Source organism: Tursiops truncatus, chromosome 16 (assembly GCF_011762595.2).
Source record: "Tursiops truncatus isolate mTurTru1 chromosome 16, mTurTru1.mat.Y, whole genome shotgun sequence".
NCBI classification, from domain to species: Eukaryota; Metazoa; Chordata; class Mammalia; order Artiodactyla; family Delphinidae; genus Tursiops; species Tursiops truncatus.
Genome location: NC_047049.1, coordinates 29,889,036 through 29,912,203, shown reverse-complemented (window position 1 = coordinate 29,912,203; position 23,168 = coordinate 29,889,036). Strand labels below are relative to the sequence as shown.

The 23,168-nt window shown below is 52.4% G+C and overlaps 1 protein-coding gene across 2 annotated transcripts in view; it reads left to right on the top strand.

Moving 5' to 3' along the window:
• The window catches only part of UBTD1 (ubiquitin domain containing 1), a 51,953-nt gene that overhangs the window by 23,442 nt on the left and 5,343 nt on the right, over window positions 1–23,168 (top strand). Inside the window, exon 4 of one of the 2 annotated variants that reach the window (XM_073794121.1) lies at window positions 22,609–22,717. The exons of the other annotated variant lie outside the window; for it this stretch is intronic. Within the exon in view, the coding sequence (XP_073650222.1) occupies window positions 22,609–22,717 (109 nt within the window). The remainder of the gene's footprint in view (window positions 1–22,608; window positions 22,718–23,168) is intronic. 2 annotated transcript variants of the gene reach the window in all.

Sequence of the window (23,168 nt, the reverse complement as noted above, 5' to 3'; positions counted from 1 at the left end):
GGCCTTGTGAGGGGGTCTGTATTCAATGAGCTTGCGTGATCCTGGGCAGGCTTTCTTTGTGTCTCCCACCCACTCGTTCTGCATGAGCACGTCTGCTTCCCTTTGGTGAAGTTTTCCTGTTACCACTCCTGGGATACGAATCCAGGTTAAGCATTGGTGACCTGTCTTACAGCGTGGTGAGGATCAAAGATAAGGCATAGGCCTTGCCCAAGTCATCCCACACGTGTGGCCAGGCAAGGACCACAGCCCCCGAGACGCTCAGTCTTGTCCTTTGCTGCTCAGGCACAGTCTGCCTCCCTCCTGATCTCTGGCATGTTTTATGTGCAAGATTCAGATTTCCAAACAGCAAGGTTAAAGCTTTTGGCTTCCTTCTTTAGAATGTACCTGGCTGGTGGGGTGAGTGTGGGGATGGACACGTAGGAGCCACATGGTACCAGGAACAGGACATAGCAGCAAGGAGGAGGGATCTGGAGGGGGGCCAGGGTGTGATGGCTGAGTGCCTCGGAGAAGGGCCACCGCCACGGGAGGCTGGGGCCACGCTGGTAACTCCCTCCTTTTCTCCTTCAGAGGTCTTTCATCTCCCTGCCTCCTTTTTCTTTTGGCTTTTCTCCTTTTTCTCTTCTTGTGAGGCAGCCCTGAGCTGTTCTGCCTTCCAGCTCTTTAGCATCTTCTCTTCTGTCTACCTGGAGATTCCCGATCTTAAGGTTTAGCATCCTTGACACATCATATTTCTTTATAACGTCTTCTCCTTCAGGGCTCTGCAGCCATACCTGCCACTTCAGAGCAACTCCTGTCTGTACCTGGGAGCTTTAACACTGAGCCTCAACCAGACAGTCTGGATGCTTGGCTGCCAGCCTGCCCAGAACATTTAATTACCTCTTGCAGGTGACATCTTATTTCACAGCGACATTTCACGACAGTGCCTTAATGCTGAAGGACAGGTCCGGTGGTAGGAATTTGATGTATCGTGGCATGCCAACAAGAGGACGTTTGGGGGCAATAGAAGGAAATGAGTAATTTGTGGAGTACTTTCCACATGCCAGGAACAGGGCGAGCTTCTCCTTCCAGTGAGCCTGTGAGGTGGCACCACTATCTCTGTTTTACACATGCGAGAACTCAAGCTTGCTTAGGGTCCCAGGGCCAGTTAATGGGTGGGGTCAGAGTGTGAATCCTCTTCTGCTTGACTCCAGAGCCCAAGCTCCTTCCCCTGGTCTGTGCTGCCTCTCCACAGGGCCTCTGTCTTCAGTGTTTCCTACTAGCGCCGAGCCCAGCACCTGGGGTGAACATGAACATGTGATGGTGGTCGTAGAAGGTGGGATAGGGCTGTCAGGTAGGGGCCTGGTGAGCTGGGTAGACCTGGGATGGTTGGGCAGATGCCTGAGGCACCTGTGGGCTGGGGGAAGGCAGTGGCTGTCCTCGGTCCTTGTACCTTCTGTTTGGGCGTGACTCAGTGGGCACCCAAGCTTGAGAGCATCCAGAAGTGGAATGAGGAGCGGTGGTGCTGGGTGTAGCAGACCCAGAGTTATGTCAGGGCTATTGATCTCGGCGGGCTCCCAAGGCTGATGAGACCAGCTTCCTGGTACCTCTGTGAGAGGTGGTATTGGTGAGATTATGTCCACCATCTCCTGGGCCAACTTATTCCCCATTTCTCTGGTTCTCCGCACCTCCTGCCCCATGACAGCCAGCAGGTTGAGTGTGAGGGGACCCATCTAGGGACTAGAATAAATGTTCGTGTGCATTTGGTTTTGCATCCCTTAACCCTTTCTTAACAGTGGGAGTCAGGCTTTCAAACCTTTGGGAACCAGGTTTGTTTTTCTGGTTCCGTCCATTGGCTCTGATGCTGCCTTTTCCCTGCTCTCACCACAGTGCTCTTCACCCCTGTTCGTGCCTCCTTATGGGTTCCTCACAGAGTGTTTGCTCTCACTTGTACACCTTTCACCTTGCCTCCTCTTCTCACACTCCTAGATCTTAGAGGCTTGTGTGGGGGTTAGGACTCACCCTTCCCCAGTAGGCACTGAGAAAGGTATTTGACGATGATGAAGATTTATGTCCCATTGATGCCTGGCTCACCCTGTGAAGGCAAGTGCGTTTATTCACGTTAAAGCTATTCTGCCGTACGAAAGGGGCCTAATGATACAATTGCTTGAAGAGTGAGAAATTTATTTTTCTGTCTCATGTAGTGGCCCTGATTCTCCCTGATGTGAGCAGACCGGGTGAGAGGGCACCTCTGCTGCTTGTGGTCATTCTGGGATCCCTTCCCTTTGGAAGCGCTGCTGCATCACAGGACATCATTGTCCACATGGCTGAAGCTTGGTTTCCAACCAGGGGAAGGGAAAAGAGGAGGTGGAGGACGCAAGCCTGTTGTCCTTAGGCCCAGGTCCTCTGTGACTCATTTCCCTACAGCTCACATTCCATTGGCAAGAATAAGAATGTAATTACAGAGACTTCCCTGACTGCAAGGGAGGCTGGGAAATGTGGTCCAGCTGGGCTGCCGCTTGCCAAGAAGGAGGGCAGAATGGACTTGGGTAGACAACTGACAGTCTTAGCACAAAAGATGGAGAGTATTTTCCTTTGCATGTGCTGATATGAAGAATGTTTCCCTGCCTGTAATGTGGCCACTCTCTTTGATAACTTGTACACATGCCTCCCTCCTTGGCAAACATCTGTGCATCAGACTCAATGCTGCACAAACTGGGTGAACCAGAAGCTGAGTAAGGCAATTCCTGCCTTTTAGCAACTCAGTGTGGCCTGGAGAGGGCAAGTGTGGAGGCCAGAGAGTCTGTAAGTGCCAACACAGAGATTCTCTTGTTCTTCTGTGCGAGGCACTGCAGATACAGAACTAAAGGACCACACATGGCCTCCATATGCGTGCAGTCGTGTGGTCTAGGAGATGGAAGTGAAGTGCTGGGAGCAGGGCTGGCTTGGGGAATAAGGAGGGCTTCATAGAAGAGGTGACACTGGAGCCAGGCACAGAAGCGTTCAGTTTCAACAGGTAGAGGCGGCAATCTTCAGGAGAGAAGACCAACAGCGAAGGCGTGCAGACTTGCAAACCCGTGCAGGGTTGCCGGCCCAGGTGTGGTCTGAGCATAGTGGGAGCGAATCCAGATGTCTGTGTGGCTCATTCCTTGCTCCGTTCTGGCCTCTGCACCTGCTCCTTGCACCTGCCTTCCCTGGCCACCCTTTCTACAATTGTGCCCCCTCTCGTGACTTTATTTTTCTGCTTTATTTTGAGCATAACACATATAAATACCTGGCACATCTATATTGACCTGTGCATCATCTGTCTCTCCCATTAAAGTTCCATGAGAGCAAGGATTTTGTTTTGTACAGTACCTGGCAAATAGCAGGTACTCAGATGTTTGTTGAATGAATAAATGAATGAATAGAAATGTGTGTTGAAGATCATATTCTTGGAAAACCTTGATTTCTTTTTTTTTTTTTTTTTTTTTTGCGGTATGCGGGCCTCTCACTGTTGTGGCCTCTCCCGTTGTGGAGCACAGGCTCCGGACGCGCAAGCTCAGCGGCCACGGCTCACGGGCCCAGCCGCTCCGCAGCATGTGGGATCTTCTCGGACCAGGGCACAAACCCGCGTCCCCTGCATCGGCAGGCGGACTCTCAACCACTGCGCCACCAGGGAAGCCCAAAAACCTTGATTTCTATGCCAAAGGGTCGGGCTTTTATTTTGTAGGCAGTGGGAAGCCACGGAAACTTTTTGAGCAGGGGAGTGACACAATCACTGTAGGGAAGGTTATTGGCAGCAGGAAGATGGGTTGGAGCAGGGAGAAAGTGCCCCTTCCCTGGTCCTACCCCAGCTCCGCAGCAATATACCCTTCAACCTAGTGCTCCGTTTGTGCAGCCTGGAAACCTTTTCGTGGGCACGGTCATTTTGTTTGGGGCCAAGCAGAGATTCAGTCTCTGGCAAGTCTTCATTCCTAGCAGTGGGGTGGATGTAAGCTGACCTATGCTTTTCTTTTTGGAGGCCAAAGAAGGTCTAACAGCCACTCTTGTGCACTTCACTAGTGAAAGTGAAAATTGATACAGTCTTTCTGGAAAGCAGTTTGGCAAAAGGTAACCAAGTATCTTAAAGATATTGTTAAAGATGCCTTTAACCTAGAAATTCAACGAGGACTCTGTCATAGGAAAGTAAGCCAAAGTATGTGCAAAGCTTTATGTATGAAGACTTTCGTCCCAGTGTAAAAAATTAGAAATTATCTAAATGTGTGACTCAAGTACCTCTCATCTCCATCCCACTAAAACTCTGCCTGCCACATAATAGGCACTCAATACAGTTGGAGTCCGGGTCCTTGTTTTCTCTCCTGAGCTAATGGCAGCGGCCTCCTTACTGGTCTTCCTGCTGCCAGTCTAGTCCCCTCAAACCCACCCTATGCATGGATTCCAGAATGAATGATCAAAAATGCGTGTCCTGGGCTTCCCTGGTGGCACAGTGGTTGAGAATGTGCCTGCCGATACAGGGGACACGGGTTCGAGCCCTGGTCTGGGAAGATCCCACATGCCGCAGAGCAACTAGGCCTGTGAGCCACAACTACTGAGCCTGTGCGTCTGGAGCTTTTGCTCCGCAACAAGAGAGGCCGCAACAGTGAGAGGCCCGCGCACCGCGATGAAGAGTGGCCCCCGCTCGCCGCAACTAGAAGAAAGCCCACGCACAGAAACGAAGACCCAACACAGCCAAAAATAAATAAATAAAATATAAAAAAAAAAAAAGCGTGTCCTTTGGGTTCGAGCCCTGGTCCGGGAAGATCCCACATGCCGTGGAGCAACTAAGCCCATGTGCCACAGCTACTGAGCCTGTGCTCTAGAGCCCATGAGCCACAACTACTGAGCCTGTGTGCCAGAACTACCAAAGCCCACGCGCCTAGAGCCCGTGCTCCGCAACAAGAGAAGCCACCGCAACGAGAAGCCCGTGCACTGCAATGAAGAGTAGCCCCCGCTCACTGCAACTAGAGAAAGCCCATGCGCAGCAATGAAGACCCAACACAGCCAAAAATAAATAAATAATAAATAAATAAATTTATTTAAAAAAAATGCATGTCCTTCTTCTGCAGCATCTTTTCTGGGTTCTTCCAGCTCTTGGGGGTAGTGTCCACACTGGCCTCACACCTTCCATAGCCTGCTCTCACCTCTGCTTTGGCTTAGTTTCCAGCCGCCTCCTGCCTTGCACGTCACACTCTGGCAGCACTGCTTGTGCTTCCCCTGCTCACCTCCAGGCCCTTGCTCCCCTTCTTTCCACTGCCTGGCTAACCCCTGCTCATCTCTAGACTCGGAGCCGACTTCAGGACCTCTCATAGACTGAGTGAGACCCCGTCTCCTGTGTTCCCGTGGTCCTGTGTGATCGCAGTCCTTGTGTTTGTACGTTGTTTTCTACTATCTCCTTATGTGTCTGTCTCCCTTACCAGCTCTGACCTTGAGAGCCTGTCTTATTGGCTTTGTGTCTCTGTTCCCCAGCATGGGGTCTGGTACATAGGAGAAGCTCAATACATTTTCTTGAATGAGTGAATCAATGAATGGAGAATGATGTAAGCTTTTTGTTATGAAAAAGTACATCCTGTACAGTGCTAAACATGTAGTAAGTACCCAGTAAATATTTATTGAATGATTCTATGTGAGACAGAAAACAACAGGATTTTTTGGAAGTGTCTTATTTATTCTGGATTTCCTTTATTTCCTGAGTTGACCTTTCGGGGTACAACCTGGGCATCTGCATTTTTACAGGGCTTCCACAGGCGAATCTGATGAGCAGCAAGGGCTGCAAATCACTGGCTTAGCAGATTAAAATAAAAGCAGGATTGAGGACATACTAATGGTGGGAGTTTGGATTGTACACACTACGTGATCCCAGCAACACATGCATGCGTTGAGAGGAACAGAAAGACAATTGTTCAGCATGTTATTGCTGCTTATTGCTGGGTGTCAGGATTTGGGTGACTTTAATTTTTTTTCTTTTTGTGTTTTATTGTGTACTTTTTCTCTATTTAGTATATGTCACCTTTTAAACAACACAAAAAAATGAAAAGAAGGGCAATCAGACAGGAGTCCTGATCGTGCTTGGCATGGCGGGTCCTGGGGTCAGCCCTGGGCCACAGCCTTTCACTGGGTCCTGTGACTGATTCCGGCACTGGGTCTAGAACCCGACCCTTTACGCTTTCTGAGCTCCAGCATCCTGGTGCTCCGAGAAACTGCCCAGTGACCGGGGACCTTGGACACTGCCGTAGATGATTCCTAGGTCCGAAGCAGGCTGCCTTGTCATTCCAGGTCTCCAGGTGAGGAATGTGGTGGGAATTTGGTAAGAATTTGCCACCCCAGGGTAGTCTCCAAACGGGTCCAGAACAGAAAAGCTGAGCTGGGATGGGATGGGGGTGGGGCCCGGATCTGAGGGCCAAGACCAGTAGGTTCACTGTGATACTGGGGGCTGGGTAGAGAGCCACCTGATAGGTATGAGGAAGGGCAGGGGCAGCCAAGTGGGACACTGAGGGTTACAAAAGTGGGACAGTTGGGGAGCAGGTAGCAGGGGACTGACTGGCTTGAGGAAAGCAGCCCACTGGAGGGAGCACCCCTGAACCAAGGGGCTCTTGGTTTGTAGTCTCTTGGCTCTGGAGCTAACCAGGCAGCTGGGATTGTCCACAGGGTAGGGGTGGGGCGTGTTTGCTTGTTATCTAATGCCGTCTTCCTCCCAGCAGCCTTTTTGAGTCTTTCCCTTTATGTCCGCCATCAAGGTGAGCTCTTTCTTTCCTTTAAAGCCCCGATGGTCCTTGTTCATGCTTCTTATGGCCTTTGTCACTTTCTGATTTTGTGTTCTTGTTTCTGGGCGTGTCTTGGGCCCTCCTGAGGCAGGATGAAGTCTCATGAATCTTTGCGGTCCACACAGGCCGTGGTCGGGTCCAGCGAAGGTAGAGGAGTGCTTCGAACCTGCTTTCCTAGCTGGAAAGGTCAAGGCCAGGGCTACAGCAGGGAGGGCTCTGCTCCTGGCCTTGTGGCTGGCTCCTGCCTGGTGCGTCTCAGGGTCGCCACGGCGACAGGGTGCTCACACGCAAGTAAATAGCATCCCCCGTGCAGGGCTGCCGGCCTCAGCAGTTCTTGACCCCAACTGAGTTGAAACTGAGAGGATGCCTTTTCCAGCAGCCGAGAGCCCAGCCCACAGGGCTCCCTCCCTGTCCCTTTAGTGGCTGTGCTGAAAACAGATACCTCCTGCTGCCCGGGGTTTGCCGCCTCCTTCTCCCCACTGCCAGAGCCTGTCTGCACAGTCCACTGCGGGGAGGAGGCTTGGGGCAAAACAGGTGGTCTCCTAGCACACAGCTGCCAGCTGCATCCTGTCTGCCAGGGGGCCTTCCTAGGGCCTTGCTTCTTCTGGGTTTCAGCACCCTGGGAGCCTGCCTTTCTCCTCTGCCCCAGAGGTGGATTGAGGGGAGGATGAAGAGGCTGCTCCTGCCTGGCCTTGGGCCGGTGGAGCACACCTGAGAGGATGAGGCCTGACCTGTCCCCTCAAGTCTGACTCAGCTCTTGCTTGACACAGATCTTCAGTCCTCGTCAGACTGTCTCAGGGAGGGCAGGTGATGTGGGCCACGGCCGAGCTGCCCGAGACGGGCCGGGCCCTGCAGCCTTCTACTCTGGAAAACCCCGCAGGCAGGGCCAGCTGCATCTTTCCTAGCCACACAGCCGGCTGCCTTTCCCGGAGACGAAGGCCTGAGGGCGGCTCCACCAGGAGGTCAGGTGTTTTCCCCTCCGTTGTCCCCTTTCCCACTCTCACCCTCATCTCTGCCCAGGAGACCTGGGCTCTCACCACCCCACCGTGTGATCCTCTCCCTCGATCCTTCTCTCAGCCTTTATTGAGCACCGATTGTGTGCCAGGCACTGGCCTGAGCCCTGGAGCTCCAGAGATGGTTAAGGCCCAGCCCTGCCCTTACAGTTTGTTTGCAGCGCAACTCCTACAGAGTGGCTTAAATGGGAGTTTTATCAGATCCAGGACAGCGAGGAAGAATCTTTCCTTAGAGGTGCCTTGTGGGCAGAAGACACCCAAAGTCCTGACTGAGTTGTTTCCACCTTGTCATGACAAGCATCTTTTATTGCCTTTCCCTGTAAGGCTTATAAAGTTTTCTACCAAACCACACTTAAACCAAAGCTTAACACACACACACACACACACACACACACACACACACACACACACACACACGAGACCTTATTTTTTTAAGAAGTCAATCCATATACAAATATATATTCTAGAAAGTTAAAGGCCCATTACTACACCCCTCCAGTGGAAAGACTGGTGTGTATCCCCCAGATTTTTTTGCTCACCGATGCTAACACTGTCTTTATAAACTCGGGCTCATTTGGAGCTGCCTGTTTTCTTGGGAAGCACACAGCCTCCAAGGGCCACCACCTACCTGTGGCAGTTACTCCAACCCTAGACCTCTACCCAGAAAAATGGCGTCGAGCTCACAGTCCTCCTTGCTCCCTCCCCCCACCCTCCCCACTTTGCACCAAGTCAGGATCTAAAGCTCTGTGGTGAAAGCCTTTGATTGGCTAGAATTTCGTTTGCCAACCTCCCCTTCCCCGCTTGCACCCCAGACTCCTCTTCCCTTGAAGAGGAGCGTGTGGGCAGTGGGGAGATCCCACCTGGATCTAGAAGTGGGACCTCTGGGGTTTTCTGCCCATTCCTCCTCCTTCTGACCATGTCTCTCACCTCCTTTGTTCTTCCCCCATCTCCTGACCTCAAGAACTTGAGTCACAGAAGCATCACAACCTTCCAGAATTGACCAAAGCATCTTTTCTGGGCTGGAATTCTATGATCTCCCTGAGCCACTAGTTTCCATATGCTGATGAGAAGCTTTAGTTGACTGATGTCTTAGCGTTTCCGTTAGAAAAATTATAATCTAAATGTAGTTGGAGAGAAGTTCTTTCGAGACTTGTGGGGGGAGGGTAATAAAAGGTCTTTGTCACGACCAGGTTGGGAGTTGCCCCGCCGTCCCCCAGTGGTGGCATAGCTGTGTAGAACCAGAGCCAGTCAACCAGGGATGGACACTAGAAAAGAAGAAAGCGGTGCACAGCCTGGATGCCACAGCGAGAGTTTGATTTAGAAATGACCCCTGCTCACCACACTGCAGACTTTTGTTCAGATATTTCTATAGTCCTGACCTTGTCAACGAAGAGTGAAGAGCAGTGTTGAGTAGGAGGCCAGTGGGCCGGAGAAAGGGCACCCATCAGGGCCCGGGCGGACTCATCAAACTTCAGCCCATCTTGCTGCCCGGCACTCACTGTCCCAGCCTGACTCCAGGCCTTTGCTGCTTCTGTACCTTCCACCTGGAACGCCTCCTCTGTCACCCACTTCAAGGCCAAGTTCACAATGTTATACCTCCTCCATGGAGCCTCACAGATGTGCTCACTCCCTCATTTGTTTCCCCACAGCCTTCTGAATCTTTTTTATGTCACTTCTGGCTTGTCTGGTGGTGTAGTCATTCATTCATTTGTCCATTCATCCATTCATTCATTCAGCTAATACTAAGGACCTACTATGTGTAGGGTGCCAGGTGCCACTGTGAAGGAGAGACCAGGGCCCTTCCTATGAGCCGCTGGCATTCTGATGGGGAGACAGACAGAAAAATGAGTAAACTAACCACAGCAGAATTGGGATCGACACTACTTAGAAGGAAAGGGGCTGGGATGGGGAACAGGGGAGCCCACCTTAGTTAGGTCAGCAGGGAAAGCCTCTCTGAGCAGGTGCTGTTTAAACCTTAAGGTAATTAAAATGACATCCTCACAGTCTCAGGCCCCTTGAGTGCCTGGTAAGATCTTGAACACAGTGGGTGTTCAGAATTGTGTTGAAATGAATCTAGGCCATGACCCTTTTGTCTGGGCGTCAGCACCCTGGGAGCCAGTAACCGTAGCCCTCTCCCGCCTTAGGGCTCCCTAGCCCCACCTCCAGCTGTCATTTGACCGAGAAGAATTGGGTTACTTTGGGGGTGGGGTGGTAGGGTCCTGTGAACTTGGGTGTGGGCCAGCAAGGCTGCTCCCAGGCCAAGCCCGGCAGCATCAGGGGGCAGGAGAGAGAGAGAGAGCATGAGCAGGGGCTGATGACCTCCAGCCAGCCTGGAGGCTCTACATGTGACTGGGCCTCTTGCATCTGGATCCTCCATCAGGGACGCTTCCCCTCGCCTGCCACCCCCATAACCCCAGGGGGAAACTGAGGCCCAGAGTTCGGAAGCTGCCTCTTCCTCTAGCAGTAGCAGAGGCCAGAGTGGGTCACTGTGCTGGGGAAGGAGAAATGGGAAGTCTGAAATGTGAGCGCGAGGGGGAGGCTTCCTCTAGCCTGCCCCCCTAGCCCACTGGAGCCTGCTTATTTCCAGAGTCCTTGTCACCCAGGGTCGTAGGTGGAAGCTGCCGGCTGTGGAGATGCTCTAACCCAGCTCCTGCCCACCCCTTTGACAGGTGCGTAGACGAGGCCTGGTTGTCAGGGTGTGGTTCCCGATATGCTTTCCAGGTACCTCTGCTCCAGCACGCGGCAGTTTGCCTGCTTGTGTGGGGGGCATATCATTTACTTATTATGCATTTGTTTATTTTTTTAAATGTGCTGCAGAGTAACATACTACAAGAGTTGCCTAAATTATGCATTCAAGTACCTTCAGAATAGGGAGCATGAACATAACGTACCACAAAACCAGAAAGCAGCACCATGCATCACTTGCGCGATTCAGCCCCGGCCCAGGTGACGTTAGAAGCTCATCTGGTTGGGACGTGTCATGTTCTCCTGGGTTGCACAGTGCCTGGTGCTGGTGGATGGCTGTGTGAGATCCGAGCCATTTCCACTTCAGCAGGGATCCCATGGGTGTCTGAGAGTCTCTCTCTCTTGTCAGTCTTGCAGCATTTTGTGCACAGAATGTCGTAGCTCTTTGAGTGCATGCAAGATCACACGTATGGTTTGCCTTGTGGTTTTGGGCGGGACCCCTGAGTTTTTGAAGGAAGAGATCTTGCTTTAGTTGTCTTTGTGCCCCTCACTGGCCCCGCACAGGTCTCTCCACAAGGAGATTTGAGTTGAGTCTTAGAGCCAGGAGGGGCCCTGGATCTGTTAGTCCAACTGCCTCATTTACCAGATGGGGGCCCAGAAGAGGGCCTGCAGGGAGATGACCTGCCCCAGGTCACAGGGGCTGAATGAACCAGGTTGGTCCTGGGGCTGAAGTGTGCAGCCTTCAGAGCTGAGTCGGGAGCTGCCCTGGAGGTGAAGAAGGGGTGTGTCCCCGAGAGGCCCGGTGGGCAGTGTGGGTGGGAGCTGAAGCTGACTTGTGCCTCAGGAGTCTGGGGTTTCTGGGGGCCACTGGGGAGGTGTCTGGAGGGGTGAGCAGTGTGTTGTGTCCGTGTTCTCCCCGCCTTCCCTGATCGGGTCCACTTTACCTGCCTCCCATGATAAGTGGGCTTCTGTGAAAACCGTTCCCACTTTTCTCTGAAACAAGGGTTTTGCTGCTTAGAGAAGAGCTGCCCTGGGGCTGGCTGGGGAGACCTCTCCCTGTTTAGCTCGAGGGCCTGCCCTTGCGGCCTGGCTGGTAGCAGGACGGGGCCCTGCGCTCCATACAGACGCCAGGCCCACTCCTGGAGGCCGCTCAGCCCCTGTGAGCTCCCTGCCCTCCCAGCCCACCACCTCCTCAGGCGTTGCCAAAACAAACAGCACGAGGTGCCTGGGCGCCCAGAGACCCTTCCTCAGAGGCACCCTGGAGGGCCACCACAGGCAGCACCTTTGGGCATTTCTGTCCCCTCTCCTCCTGAGGGCTGGCGCCTTCCATCTGGAATGTTCTCTGAGGAAGGGGGAGGGACCTGGGGAACTTCCCGGGTTGGGATCCCTGCCTCTCGCTCCAGCAATCTGGATCCCATTACCCTCCTGAGAGGGGTGAGGAGGCCTTGCTTTTTAAAAAGCTTGTTTTTCTTTTTTTGCTTTATATTTCACAGAAACTTCAAATAACCCAGTTCGCCTGTACACAAAATAGGACTCAGTGGTAAATGCTTGCTGGTGGAAAGGAAATTAGACCCAAGGAGGTCCATTCATTGATTCGGCTCAGCAATGCTTTCCGAGCATTTGCTAAACTAGCTCCCGTGTGATGAGCATTCATGACCTACCGAGCACTTGACGCTCAGCAGAGGCCGTTATCTTTTTTTTTTTTTAACATTTATTTATTTGGCTGCACCAGGTCTTAGTTGCGGCATGCCGGAACGTAGTTCCCTGACCAGGGATCCAACCCAGGCCCCCTGCGCTGGGAGTAAAGAGTCTTAACCACTGGACCACTAGGGAAGTCCAAGAGGCCGTATCTCATGGGGGTTTCAGAGCCAGCCCGCCACCTAGCTGTGTGACCTTTGGATTAGGTGGCTTAATGCATGTAAAGGGCTTAGAACAGTGCCTGACATATGATAAGAACTTAATACATGTTAGCCATGATTATTAGTGTCCTGGTATTTACCATAGTGCTCATCGTAACCCTGTAAGGTAGTGACGGTTGTTGTTCCCATTTTCCAGATGAGGAAACTGAGATTCTCAATGGTTAAATAACATGCCCAAGTCATGCAAGTAAGTGGCAGAGCCAGGGTTCCATCTCAGGCCTGGAGTCTGAGGCTTTTGGCAGCCGGACTGAGCTGCTTAGCTGGCCCCAGGCTAGGGGCTAGGCATTCAGGTGCCTATACTAACGAGACTAGGTGCTGCCTTGAAGAGCTCATCACCTGGCATGGAGGCCAACACACACATAGGCGTCACTGAGTGAATTTCCAGAGGCACCACATGGGTTAGAGTCAAGCCAGGCTGAGTGAGAGGCAGGGCAGGACTGACAGCAATGCTGCACTACACACAGGACTGGTCAGTGGTGCCTCCCGCTAGGCCTCCCCTTTTGGGCTAGAGGCGGAGCTGCTTCTGTGCCTGCCAACTGCGTGTGTCATAAAGCAGAAACTAACACACCATTGTAAAGCAATTATACTCCAATAAAGATGTTCAAAAAAATTATGTGTGTCGGAGGGGAGAGGGGGTCACCTCCTCTCCCACCCTCCTCCCAGCCCCAGCCAGGGCGTTCTTCTCACTGCCCTGGGGAGATGGCATGCCGGACAGGGTCTGGGACAAGCACTGAGAGGGCTGAGAGTGAGAGGATCTGAAACCACTCACTGGATTCCTGCCACTGTTCCAGGGTTCCTGAACCTCAGCGTCCTCATCTGTAAGATGGGAGTAACATTATTTGCCATACAGGGTTGTTGTAAGGATTAAGTGAAATGATGTAAAAAAATCTCTCTATAATCCTAAGTCTAGTACTTACATGACTAATAATAATCACTACCGTTTTTGAGACCCTACTTGGTGCCTCACACAATACTAGACTACACACAGTACCTTGTTTTCGTTTTTTTTTTAAGTTATTTATTTTATTTTATTTTATTTATTTATTTTTTTGGCTGCATTGGGTCTTCGTTGCTACGCATGGGCCTTCTCTAGTTGCGGCGAGTAGGGGCTACTCTTCGTTGCGGTGTGTGGGCTTCTCATTGCGGTGGCTTCTCGTTGCGGAGCACGGGCTCTAGGCGTGCAGGCTTCAGTAGTTGTGGCTCGCAGGCTCTAGAGCACAGGCTCAGTAGTTGTGACGCACGGGCTTAGCTGTTCCGCAGCATGTGGGATCTTCCCGGACCAGGGCTCAAATCCGTGTCCCCTGCATTGGCAGGCGGATTCTTAACCACTGCGCCACCAGGGAAGCACCAGTACCTTGTTTAATCCTTACACTAGTTCTTTAAGGTGGATATCATTGCTCCCATTTTATGGCTGTGGAAACTGAAGTCCAGAGGCTCAGCTGCCTGGGCTCACACCTGTGAGGGGGTGGACATGAGAGTCAGACCCAGGTCCTCTCTGATCCCTAAGCCACTTCTCTATGTTCCAGACCTTCTGAGTTCTCTCCCCTTCCCAGCCGCGCACCACCCCTTGCTGGTAAGTTACTGAACCAGCCACAGGAGGGTGTGGCTGTCAGGGGGCCAAGCTGAGCAAGACACTCCTGCCAGGCCGCCACTCAGGCCTGGCAGCTGGTGGTGGGCAGGGATGGAGGGATGGGCTTTACCTGCCCACGGCCCCCGGTTGTGGTGGGAGCAGTAGGCTCTCCTCCCTGCCGGTCTGGCAAGTAAGTTTTGTTGGCCTATGAGTCACACAGCACTGATGAGTCAGGTTTTTCCCTTCTCCTTGCCCAGAGCAGCTGGGGAGAGGGTGGGGGTTTTGTTAGGAAACAGGACCTCCCTCCCTCTGCTCTCCACTGTCCCCCAATGCCTTGGAGCTACATATTTTCTCTCCAAAAGTCTGTGGCTCAGCCTGTGTCCCTACAGAAAAGGGTATCTGGGTGCTGGCCGCACAGGCTCGAGGGAGCAGGCCCCGGGCTGAGTAGAGTGGCGAGAGAAGGGGCCCTCCTTGTTAGTAAGGAGTGTGAGGTAGCTAGTCCAGGGCTGTCTGACTCCAAAGCCCTGCTCTTGGCCTCTCGTTTTGGCTTACCCACTCCTATCTGCAAAGAGGGCCCTAGCCCCGTGTCCTCTGGACATTGCTGCCGGGTTTCCCAAGGCACAGGGTCCCCTGAGCTATCCACTCCTTGCCTTATGACCAGCCTGGCTGCGAGCCTTGAGAGGACTGTCCAGATGGACTGTCAGAGTTCTCCCTGAGTACCCCCATGCCAGACCCTCTCAGAGGCCTCATTAAACAGTCAAAGCAGCCAGCCTAGTTCCACATCAGTGCTTGTCAGTCCTGGCCACATATTAGAATCATCTGGAGAGCTTTTAAACCCCTCTGATGCTCAGGCCATACCCCAGAGCAATTAAATCAGAATCCCTGGGGCTGGGTCCCAGGCAGCTGTGTTTTTGATGCCTGTATTGCCTCTCGAGAGCCTGCCCTCCAGGAGCTGATGGTCAAGTTGAAGGGACAGCACAATGTGCAGGGGACACGCACACATGTCAGCATGTGACTCAGGGCGGTGTGGGACAGTCACACCCCATGGGGCCAGGGGTGAGGTACATGTGGGTCCCGGAGGGAAGACGCTTCTGGCCTGCATTCTGATGGATGGAGGTCAGGACCAGGCAAAGCATGGGAAGGAAACAAGGAGGATGCTGGCCTGACAGGGCCAGTGATTCACGGGCTGTAGAGGAAGAAGGGGAAAGAATGAGTCAGGCACAGCCAGCTGCCTGCAAGGCCCGAGCCTGGCTTTGGAGGAGAATGAACGTGCTCAGACGAGGAGTTCTCTGTTGATCCACAAACAGAACGTTGCAGGCTCTGAGCTGTGGCATGTGGAGACGTGGGTGAGCCTAAACAAGGCGGGGTTCCAGATCTCAGGGATGTCAGGCCTCTGTGTACACCTCACACTTGACCAAGGCCCTTCTCACAGAAGCTCCCTGGAGCATTTCAGCGTCTCTGAGGTACACAGAATTGGGCAGATGTGTTTGGAGAGTGAAGGGCCGTGCCCCAGGTCACCTGGCACAGGCCGCGATGGAAACAGACTCAGGCCTTCTCACTCCAAGTTCACCCACTTAAGACAGGCCGGAAAGAAAGACAGGGTGTGGACTGTAAACTGACACCAGGCCAGAGAGAGTATAGAGGCACAGCCGGGGGAAGGGTTGTGGGGTCTTTTCTAGCCCCAGCAGTGCTGGGCAGACTCGCTGTCGTGTTTGCGGTGGAGGCAGAGGGGCTGGCACTCAGGCAGAGGAAGCCCAGGGAGGCTTGGTGCTGGGCAGATCTCACGTGGGCTGTTAGGTGAGTTGGTTAGTTGAGAGGAGGGTGGACGGGATGGTAGAGAAGCTGGAGTAACAGCAGAGGGAACAGGGATCTTCAGTCTGGAGAAGAGCAAAATGGCACAGTGACAGTCGTGGTGACTTGTTCTGTGCCATTCCAGAGAGCAGAGCCAGTGGATTCCAGGTCAAAATAATAATCTTAATAATGGCAAAAACAATTTCAGTGACAATAATAGTGCCTCCTCTGTAGCAAGTACGGTGCTGGGGGGTGTGTGTGTGTGTGTGTCTTCCGGTTGAGGAAACAACCTGAAGGGCTAGGGAGACTGCACCTGGGGTGTGGGGTGTTAGGTGAGTTGATTTATTATATATCGTCTTCTTGATCCTATTAGCTAATGTAATATATATGTGTAGATTTTCAATCCTCCCAACCTCCCTAAGAAGTGGGCCTTTACCAACTCCCTGCTTCTCAGAAGAGGAGACTAGAAAGCTTAAGACATTTACCCAAAGTCACTTAGCTAATTTATGATGGGGCTGATGTTAAAACCCTGGTCTGTCTGACTCCAAAATCTGGACCTTCGGTCTCTGTGTTTCTCGGTCCTACTGCCTGCTACATAGTTAGTGCTCAGTGAAGGGTGACTATAACACTTAACTTTCTAACCATTTGATCCATCCAGCAATGGGATAGGTTTCCTCCTGGCATAGTGAGTGTCTCCAGAAGTGCCCACAGAGGCTGAATTGCCCCCCGCGGGAGTGTCATACGGGTGGGAGGTTGGTCTCCATCACTGAGCCCCAGACCAGCCATGCGGAAGTAGAGTCTTGGGCTAGTGCCTGAGTCTGTGTTTCTCTCTAGCCCACAGGAGACCTGGATGCACAGTCAGGCCCTGGAGTCCGCTCTTAGGTTTCGTTCTTTCCTAGTGGGAACAGACTGACTCGTAACTCTTCCACTCTTGCTCCTGAAGCGTGTTCTTCTTACTGCTTTTCCCGTTGGAGTTTTCATCATCTTTGGGTCAAAAGCCTATCATTTTAATGTTCTAGTTATAATTGAGCTTTCACTGGCAGTGGAGTGGTTTGATAGAAACAATTTACCATCTCCCCACCCCGACACACGCACGGGCAAAAGCTGTGGGTTTTGGGACAGGTCCATCACTTCTCAGAGCCTCGGTTTCCTCATCTGTTAAAATGAAGGGGCTAGAGTAGATGACTTTAAGGTCACTCCTGGCTTCAGGATTCTGCCATGCTCTGGGGGACCTGCCCTGATGGAGTGGCGCATGTCAGAGTGAAGCACAGATGGCGCTTGACACCTAGGGGGACAGAGTCTTGGGTGTCAGAAGTCAGGCCTCTAGGCACCTGGCTGCCAAGCTGGTGCTGGTTTGGATCCTCCCTGCGGGGACCCTCCTTGACAGCAGGGCTGTAGAAAGCAGTGGTAGAGATGACCTGTCTCTCCTCCCTAGAGTCCTGAGGTAGCAAGGGGAGCTGGCCAGATACCGGAGACCTTTCTAGCAACCTCTGGGGGGTTCCTGTTTTACTTATTAGCCGCCATCCTCACTCTTCTGCCCCGGGAAAAGTGCTGACCCTACGCTGTGCAGCCGAACAGGGAAGCGGGCAACCATCAAGCCCGCTCTTTTGTCCCTGTCAAACTTAACCTCATTTAACCCCTGCATCCTACCGCACTGGGGGAGGTAGAGACCAAGAGTTCACTACAGCAGGGGTTTTCACAGTTTTCAAAATCACAGCCACTTTATGGAAAAGGAAAAGAAGATGGTAACCTTTCATTCTGTTAATTGCGTAATGATAATGAGCACGACTGACTCGGCTTGCTCACTAATTACAATAGCTACCGTCTTTTAAGTACTGGGCAGGGTGGTCTCTGTAATCCTTACAGCAGTCCCATGAGGTGGGAGTCACGTCCTCTGTACAGATGGGAGCACTGAGGCTTGGAATGATAGGTTGGGCCCCTGCACTCACACAGGTGGTCAGTAGCCAAAGCAGCCCCCACCCCCACCCCATCCATCTCTGAAGCCCATGCATAAGTAAGTAGCCAGATTGGAGAGAGAGCCTATGCTAATGTGTCTCAAGTCATGGTTATCTGTAATCTAGGTTCTTTCTAGAGCTGGTAGCCCTGGAACTGTTCACATTCAGGCCGGGACTTTGTTACACCTGGGAACAAAAATCAGCACATGAAGAAGATGGGAATATATTCACTACAGGAAAGGAACAGGCTGGGTTTTTGTTTTTGTTTTTAATTCATGTGAACTTAAAACAAGAAGAATCACTGTCATTTCCCAAACACCTGACGTTTTATAACTCTGCTTATGAAATACATCATTCTTTCCCAGCCAGCCCCAGAAAAGGAGCTGTTGATTGTATAGCAGGCTGGATCCCAGAGTAGGCCCTGGGGATTTGGGGGTTCTGTTTGTAGAGATCAGAAAGGCCAGTTTTCCAGTTTTCCCTCAGGAAATGGGACAGGGGAACGGCTGGGGGAAGTCAGCTTGGGGGAGCGGGAGAGTTGGTCAGAGCCCAGCCTGGGATGCCACCTTTAGCCCTGCCTGGCCTCTCAGCCGGGGGCCCTGGGCTGGGGGCACCGAGCAGAGAGCAGATAAAAGGCCTGCTCCGCTGAGTCCGCCCCAGTAAATGTGTGCGCTGTGTGCAAGCACCGTGAAAGCGCACACTGTCTCCACGGTTCTGTGTGCCCCCTTGTCCACGCTCACAGCCGCCCAAGCAGGGGGGCTCTGGGTCGGGTTAGTTTTCTTGGCTGCACTTTCGTCTCTCCCGTTGCCACGAAGCTTCCAGGCCCTCACTGGGCGTGGTCTCTGACACCCAGGCCCTCATTCTCCGGCGGGTTTCCTCACTGTACACCTCCGGAACTGGTTTTGTCCCTCCTGGACTGCCACTTCCGCCACCCCCTGTCTTTTGCCTCTCTCCGTTGCTGGGATTTCTTCCAGCAGATTTCTTCTGCTCCCCGTCTCTGATCTGGCCTCTGCCCTCTCCAGCTCCTCCCACGTTTCCCAGATGGCTCGTTCACTTTATTCACTCATTCATTGGGCAAACAGTGGTTGAGACCTGCTGTGTGCCAGACCGGGGCCTGTCCCCAGGAGGCGAGTGATGAACTGGAGGTGGTCCCAGCCTCAGGGGGACAAACTGGACCATTTCAGGGAACTGCAGTTGCCCCAGGCTGGGCGCCATCACAGAGCTGAGTTCAGGGCTCCCAGAGGAGCCTCGAGTCCTTCAACCCTGCCCAGGACCCCCGGGACCCAACGTGCCCTAGGAAGGGATGCAGTTTAGGAAAGCTGGGCTGTCACTTAGCAACTGGCTCCACCCCTTTCCCTCCCTGAACCCCAGAGCTGGGCCCGAGGGAATGAATGGGGAAGATGGGCCCAGGCTGTAAAGAGGCCAGGTGGGGAGGCCCCAGCTGAGCAGAGCTGGGCTAGCACTTTCCTTTTGAAGGTTACCCAGGCTCTGAGGGTCATCCTGGGCTAAGTCTAACTATAAATACTGTGCTTCCTGAAGGGATTACCTGCGCTCTGCTTCCCCTGCCTGCTCCCTCCTTGGCTGGGCTGATCCTTTTCTGGGCCTGCTGTTCTCTTGAATCTCTTATCCCCTCTGCCAGGTGCCATACTTCAGCCACATCTCTCCAGCCCCCTGCAGCCCAGCTGTGACTGCCAGGGCGGAAGGGGAGGGGAGGAGAGATTGGAGTCTGCATCCTGGTCAAAGGGCCATTGCAGCCCAGGCTGTTGGGATGGGGAGGCTCTTGTCCCTTCTTCTGCCTGAAGCCTCATCTCTCCCACCAGCCAGAGCAAGCCCAGGCTTGTCACATAATCAGTACTTCTGGGGAGAACATGGCTGGCCCCATCCCTGGAGCAGGGACCTGGGTATGCAGCTTGGTAACCGAGTGTGGAAATAGAGCTTGGGGATTGCCACAGGTATAAATAGGGCCGTCTCCTGGCTTGGGTGGACTGACTCTCCTGGGAAATCTCTGGTTCCCTTGGCTGGTCTCAGACTTGGTGTCACGTCCCAGTGACTCAGGTATGCTAGTCCCCGAGGCCACAGTAAGGATCTCTTGGGGTCTGAGATCAACAAGCAAAGGGACTGCCTGACTTTTCCCTCACGGCAGCCCCTTCTCCCACTTCCCCTGCCTGCCCACTGCTGCTCTCAGCTGTGATTCCTCCACCATGCTCCCACACCGTTCACTGTGCATTTGTCAGTTCCATTTTCAACTCAGCAGACACTTGCTGAGAACCTGCACTGGGCCAGGGATATTCAGAGGGAAGCAGCCAGGCCCGCTGTCCTTCCGTGGGTTCTTGAGAATCCCCTCTTGTGTAGTTATTCTGAGTTAAGCAGTGTGAATCACACACATACGCACACATGCGCATAGATGCACTCCAGCTCTATGTAAATTGGAAAGGATCTTTAGTGTTCTCTCTCTCACCCTCCTTTCACCACCGTCCCTTGGGGGTGGTATTGCCAGACACCATTCATTATCCAGGCCAAACCACAGCGTCCACCATCATTATCCTCCCCCAACCCAGACATCGTGCCCTCTCGCTCTCTTCCCCCTTTACCCTCTGAATCTGCTCTCAGCAGCAACTTTGGAGGCGATCCATTGAACTAGCTGATGTTAACATATGGATGAGCGGGCCATTTCCGCTTTGTTTTGCTGTGCTCACAAGTGGCGTTCTTCAGTCAGAACCGAGTACCTACTCCAGCCTAGCCCTGCAACTCTGGCTCAGTGGGTCTGAGGTGGGCCCTGGGAAGCTGCCTTTCTGTTTTTGTTTTTTGGGTTTTTTTTTTTTGGCTGCATTGGGTCTTTGTTGCTGCACGCAGGCTTTCTCTAGTTGCAGCAAGCGGCGGCTACTCTTCATTGTGGTACACGGGCTTCTCACTGCGGTGGCATCTCTTGTTGCAGAGCACGGGCTGTAGGCGCATGGGCTTCAGTAGTTGTGGCACGCGGGCTCAGTAGTTGCGGCACACGGGCCCTAGAGCGTGCGGGCTTCAGTAGTTGCAGCGCGTGGGCTCAGTAGTTGTGGCTCGTGGGCTCTAGAGCACAGGCTCAGTAGTTGTGGCGCACGGGCTTAGTTGCTCCGCGGAACGTGGGATCTTCCTGGACCAGGGATCGAACCCATTTCCCCTGCATTGGCAGGCGGATCCTTAACCACTGCGCCACCAGGGAAGTCCGAAGCTGCCTTTTTAACCAGCACCTCAGCAGGTCCTAACACAAGTGGTATTTCAGGCAACCCTCAACACCCCAGCTTTTGCATCTACTCAGAAACACACATTCTCTGCTCAGTTCCCTTCCCACCACAATCATAGAGACCCATGATTGTCATGGGCGTTTTGTCCCTCCCCATACAGGTGTGTACTTTGATCTTTTATTTTGTTTTTAAATCTCTCTTTCGTCAACTTCACTGGGGATAAGGACCATTTCTGTTACTCTGTTTTTGACCTGGAGCTTATCTAGGACAGGTGGAGACATAAGTAGAGGCCACTAGATGCTGCTGCTGCTGTTGCTGCTGAAACCAACAGAGCCTGCCTGGCCCTGAACAGAGTCACCCAGAGCTGCCAGCAACTGAAATCCTAGAGGCTGTGGGCCTTGGGCTCTCAGTTCACCACCACCCTCAAACCCCACCTCTCAGCTCCCCAAACTCTTCCTCCTTTTCTGTGGCTGCTCCTCAGAACTTTATGTACCCTTTTTACTTGTCAGCAACTTTCATTATATTATTCTTATTACTAAAGTAATTAATGCTTATTGTTGGAAACTTGGAAAATAAAAGCAAAATAAAATCATTGGTAACTGTCAATCAGATATAACCACTGTTAACATTTTGGTGTAAATCCTTCCAGTCTTTTTAATATATATAATATTACATACGTGTTTTTTTGTGTGTGTGTGGTATGCGGGCCTCTCACTGTTGTGGCCTCTCCCGTTGTGGAGCACAGGCTCCGGACGCGCAGGCTCAGTGGCCATGGCTCACGGGCCCAGCTGCTCCGCGGCATGTGGGATATTCCCGGGCCGGGGCACGAACCCGTGTCCCCTGCATCGGCAGGCGGACTCTCAACCACTGCGCCACCAGGGAAGCCCTACATACGTTTTTAGAAATAAAAACTGGAGCACAGTGCACTGGCTGTTCTCTAACCCTTTTTTTTCACTGTATGATGCACATTTCCCCGTGTTACTCAGCCTCCTTCTGCCCCATTACAGAATGGCTGCTCGGGATGCACAGATGTTAATGTAGCCTTTCTCCTGTGCGTTTAATTTATTTCTAGAAAACCGGGCTGAGCTAAATAGCTTTGTAGGTGAACTTTCCCCACACGCTTGTGATTATTTTCTTAGAATACTTTCTTAGAAGCCAAATCGGTGAGCCAAAGGGATGCACACTTTTAAGTTTTTTGGTATCATAGCAAATACCCTCCAGAAAGTTTGTAGCAATTTGTACAGCATATGAAAGTGTTCACACCCCTTCCACTGCCCAATATTTTTTGACTCAACTAACTATAAAACATCATTTTCTTTTAAGTAAATGAAATTTAAAATACTCATCATCAATTTGCTTTTTTTAATGTTTGGAGTAAAAACTTCCTTTTCTGTTTTGTCTGTATTTGTGCCTAAAATTGTCAGCATTAGTGTGTAGGGATCTGGACATTTTGGCATGTCTCTTATGCATGCTTGCCTTGGGCCTGGGGAACTTCGCTGCATATTTTTGTGCTGTGTTTGACTCACTGTGAAGGGAGCCAGCCCCTGGCCCGAGGTGCTGCGCCTGCCCCCTGCTGGCAAAGAAGTGCAGTGACAGCTGAGACAGCTGGGCTTCTGCTGCCCTTTTCTTACATCAACCCTCCCCCTTCCCACCCCCACCCCCACCCCCACCCCATTCTAATATTTTCTCATATTTTCAGCCTGAAAGGACCAGCGTGCAGGGCGAAGAAATTTTAAGCCCTTGTGTCTTGGGTGATGGAGATGCAGTTAATACTTGGGGAGGCTCACCGGCATCGTGTCCATCCTGGGGTGAGAAGTGTGTCTCTGACAGCGCAGACAGGAAAGCATGCTGTTCTCCGTGTGGAGGGGAGGGGACTCTGAAGGCCAGGTATTCGAGCAAAGCATCCCTCAGGTACTGGGGGCCTCCTGAGGTGACAGCTTTGAAAGGTGACACCATGGGGCTGTGTTCATATTAAAGAGTGAGATGCATTCATACACAGTTACATGTCAGGTGTCCTGAGGTCTCCAGTCCAGCAACCTTGATTGTCAGGGACAGAACCAAAACCTGACCATTTAAGTAAGGGGGTGGTGGGGCATCTGAGCAGGAAGAACACATGTCCCGAAGCCTAGTCTCTTTCTTCTTTAGGAAGCCTCTTTCCTAGAGCCATATGCTCTCAATTTTGACAGTGCTGACAAAGCTTTCTCAACTCTCAGCAGATTAGGAGTGGCCCATTAGCTGGGCCTGACCTCTACCCAATAG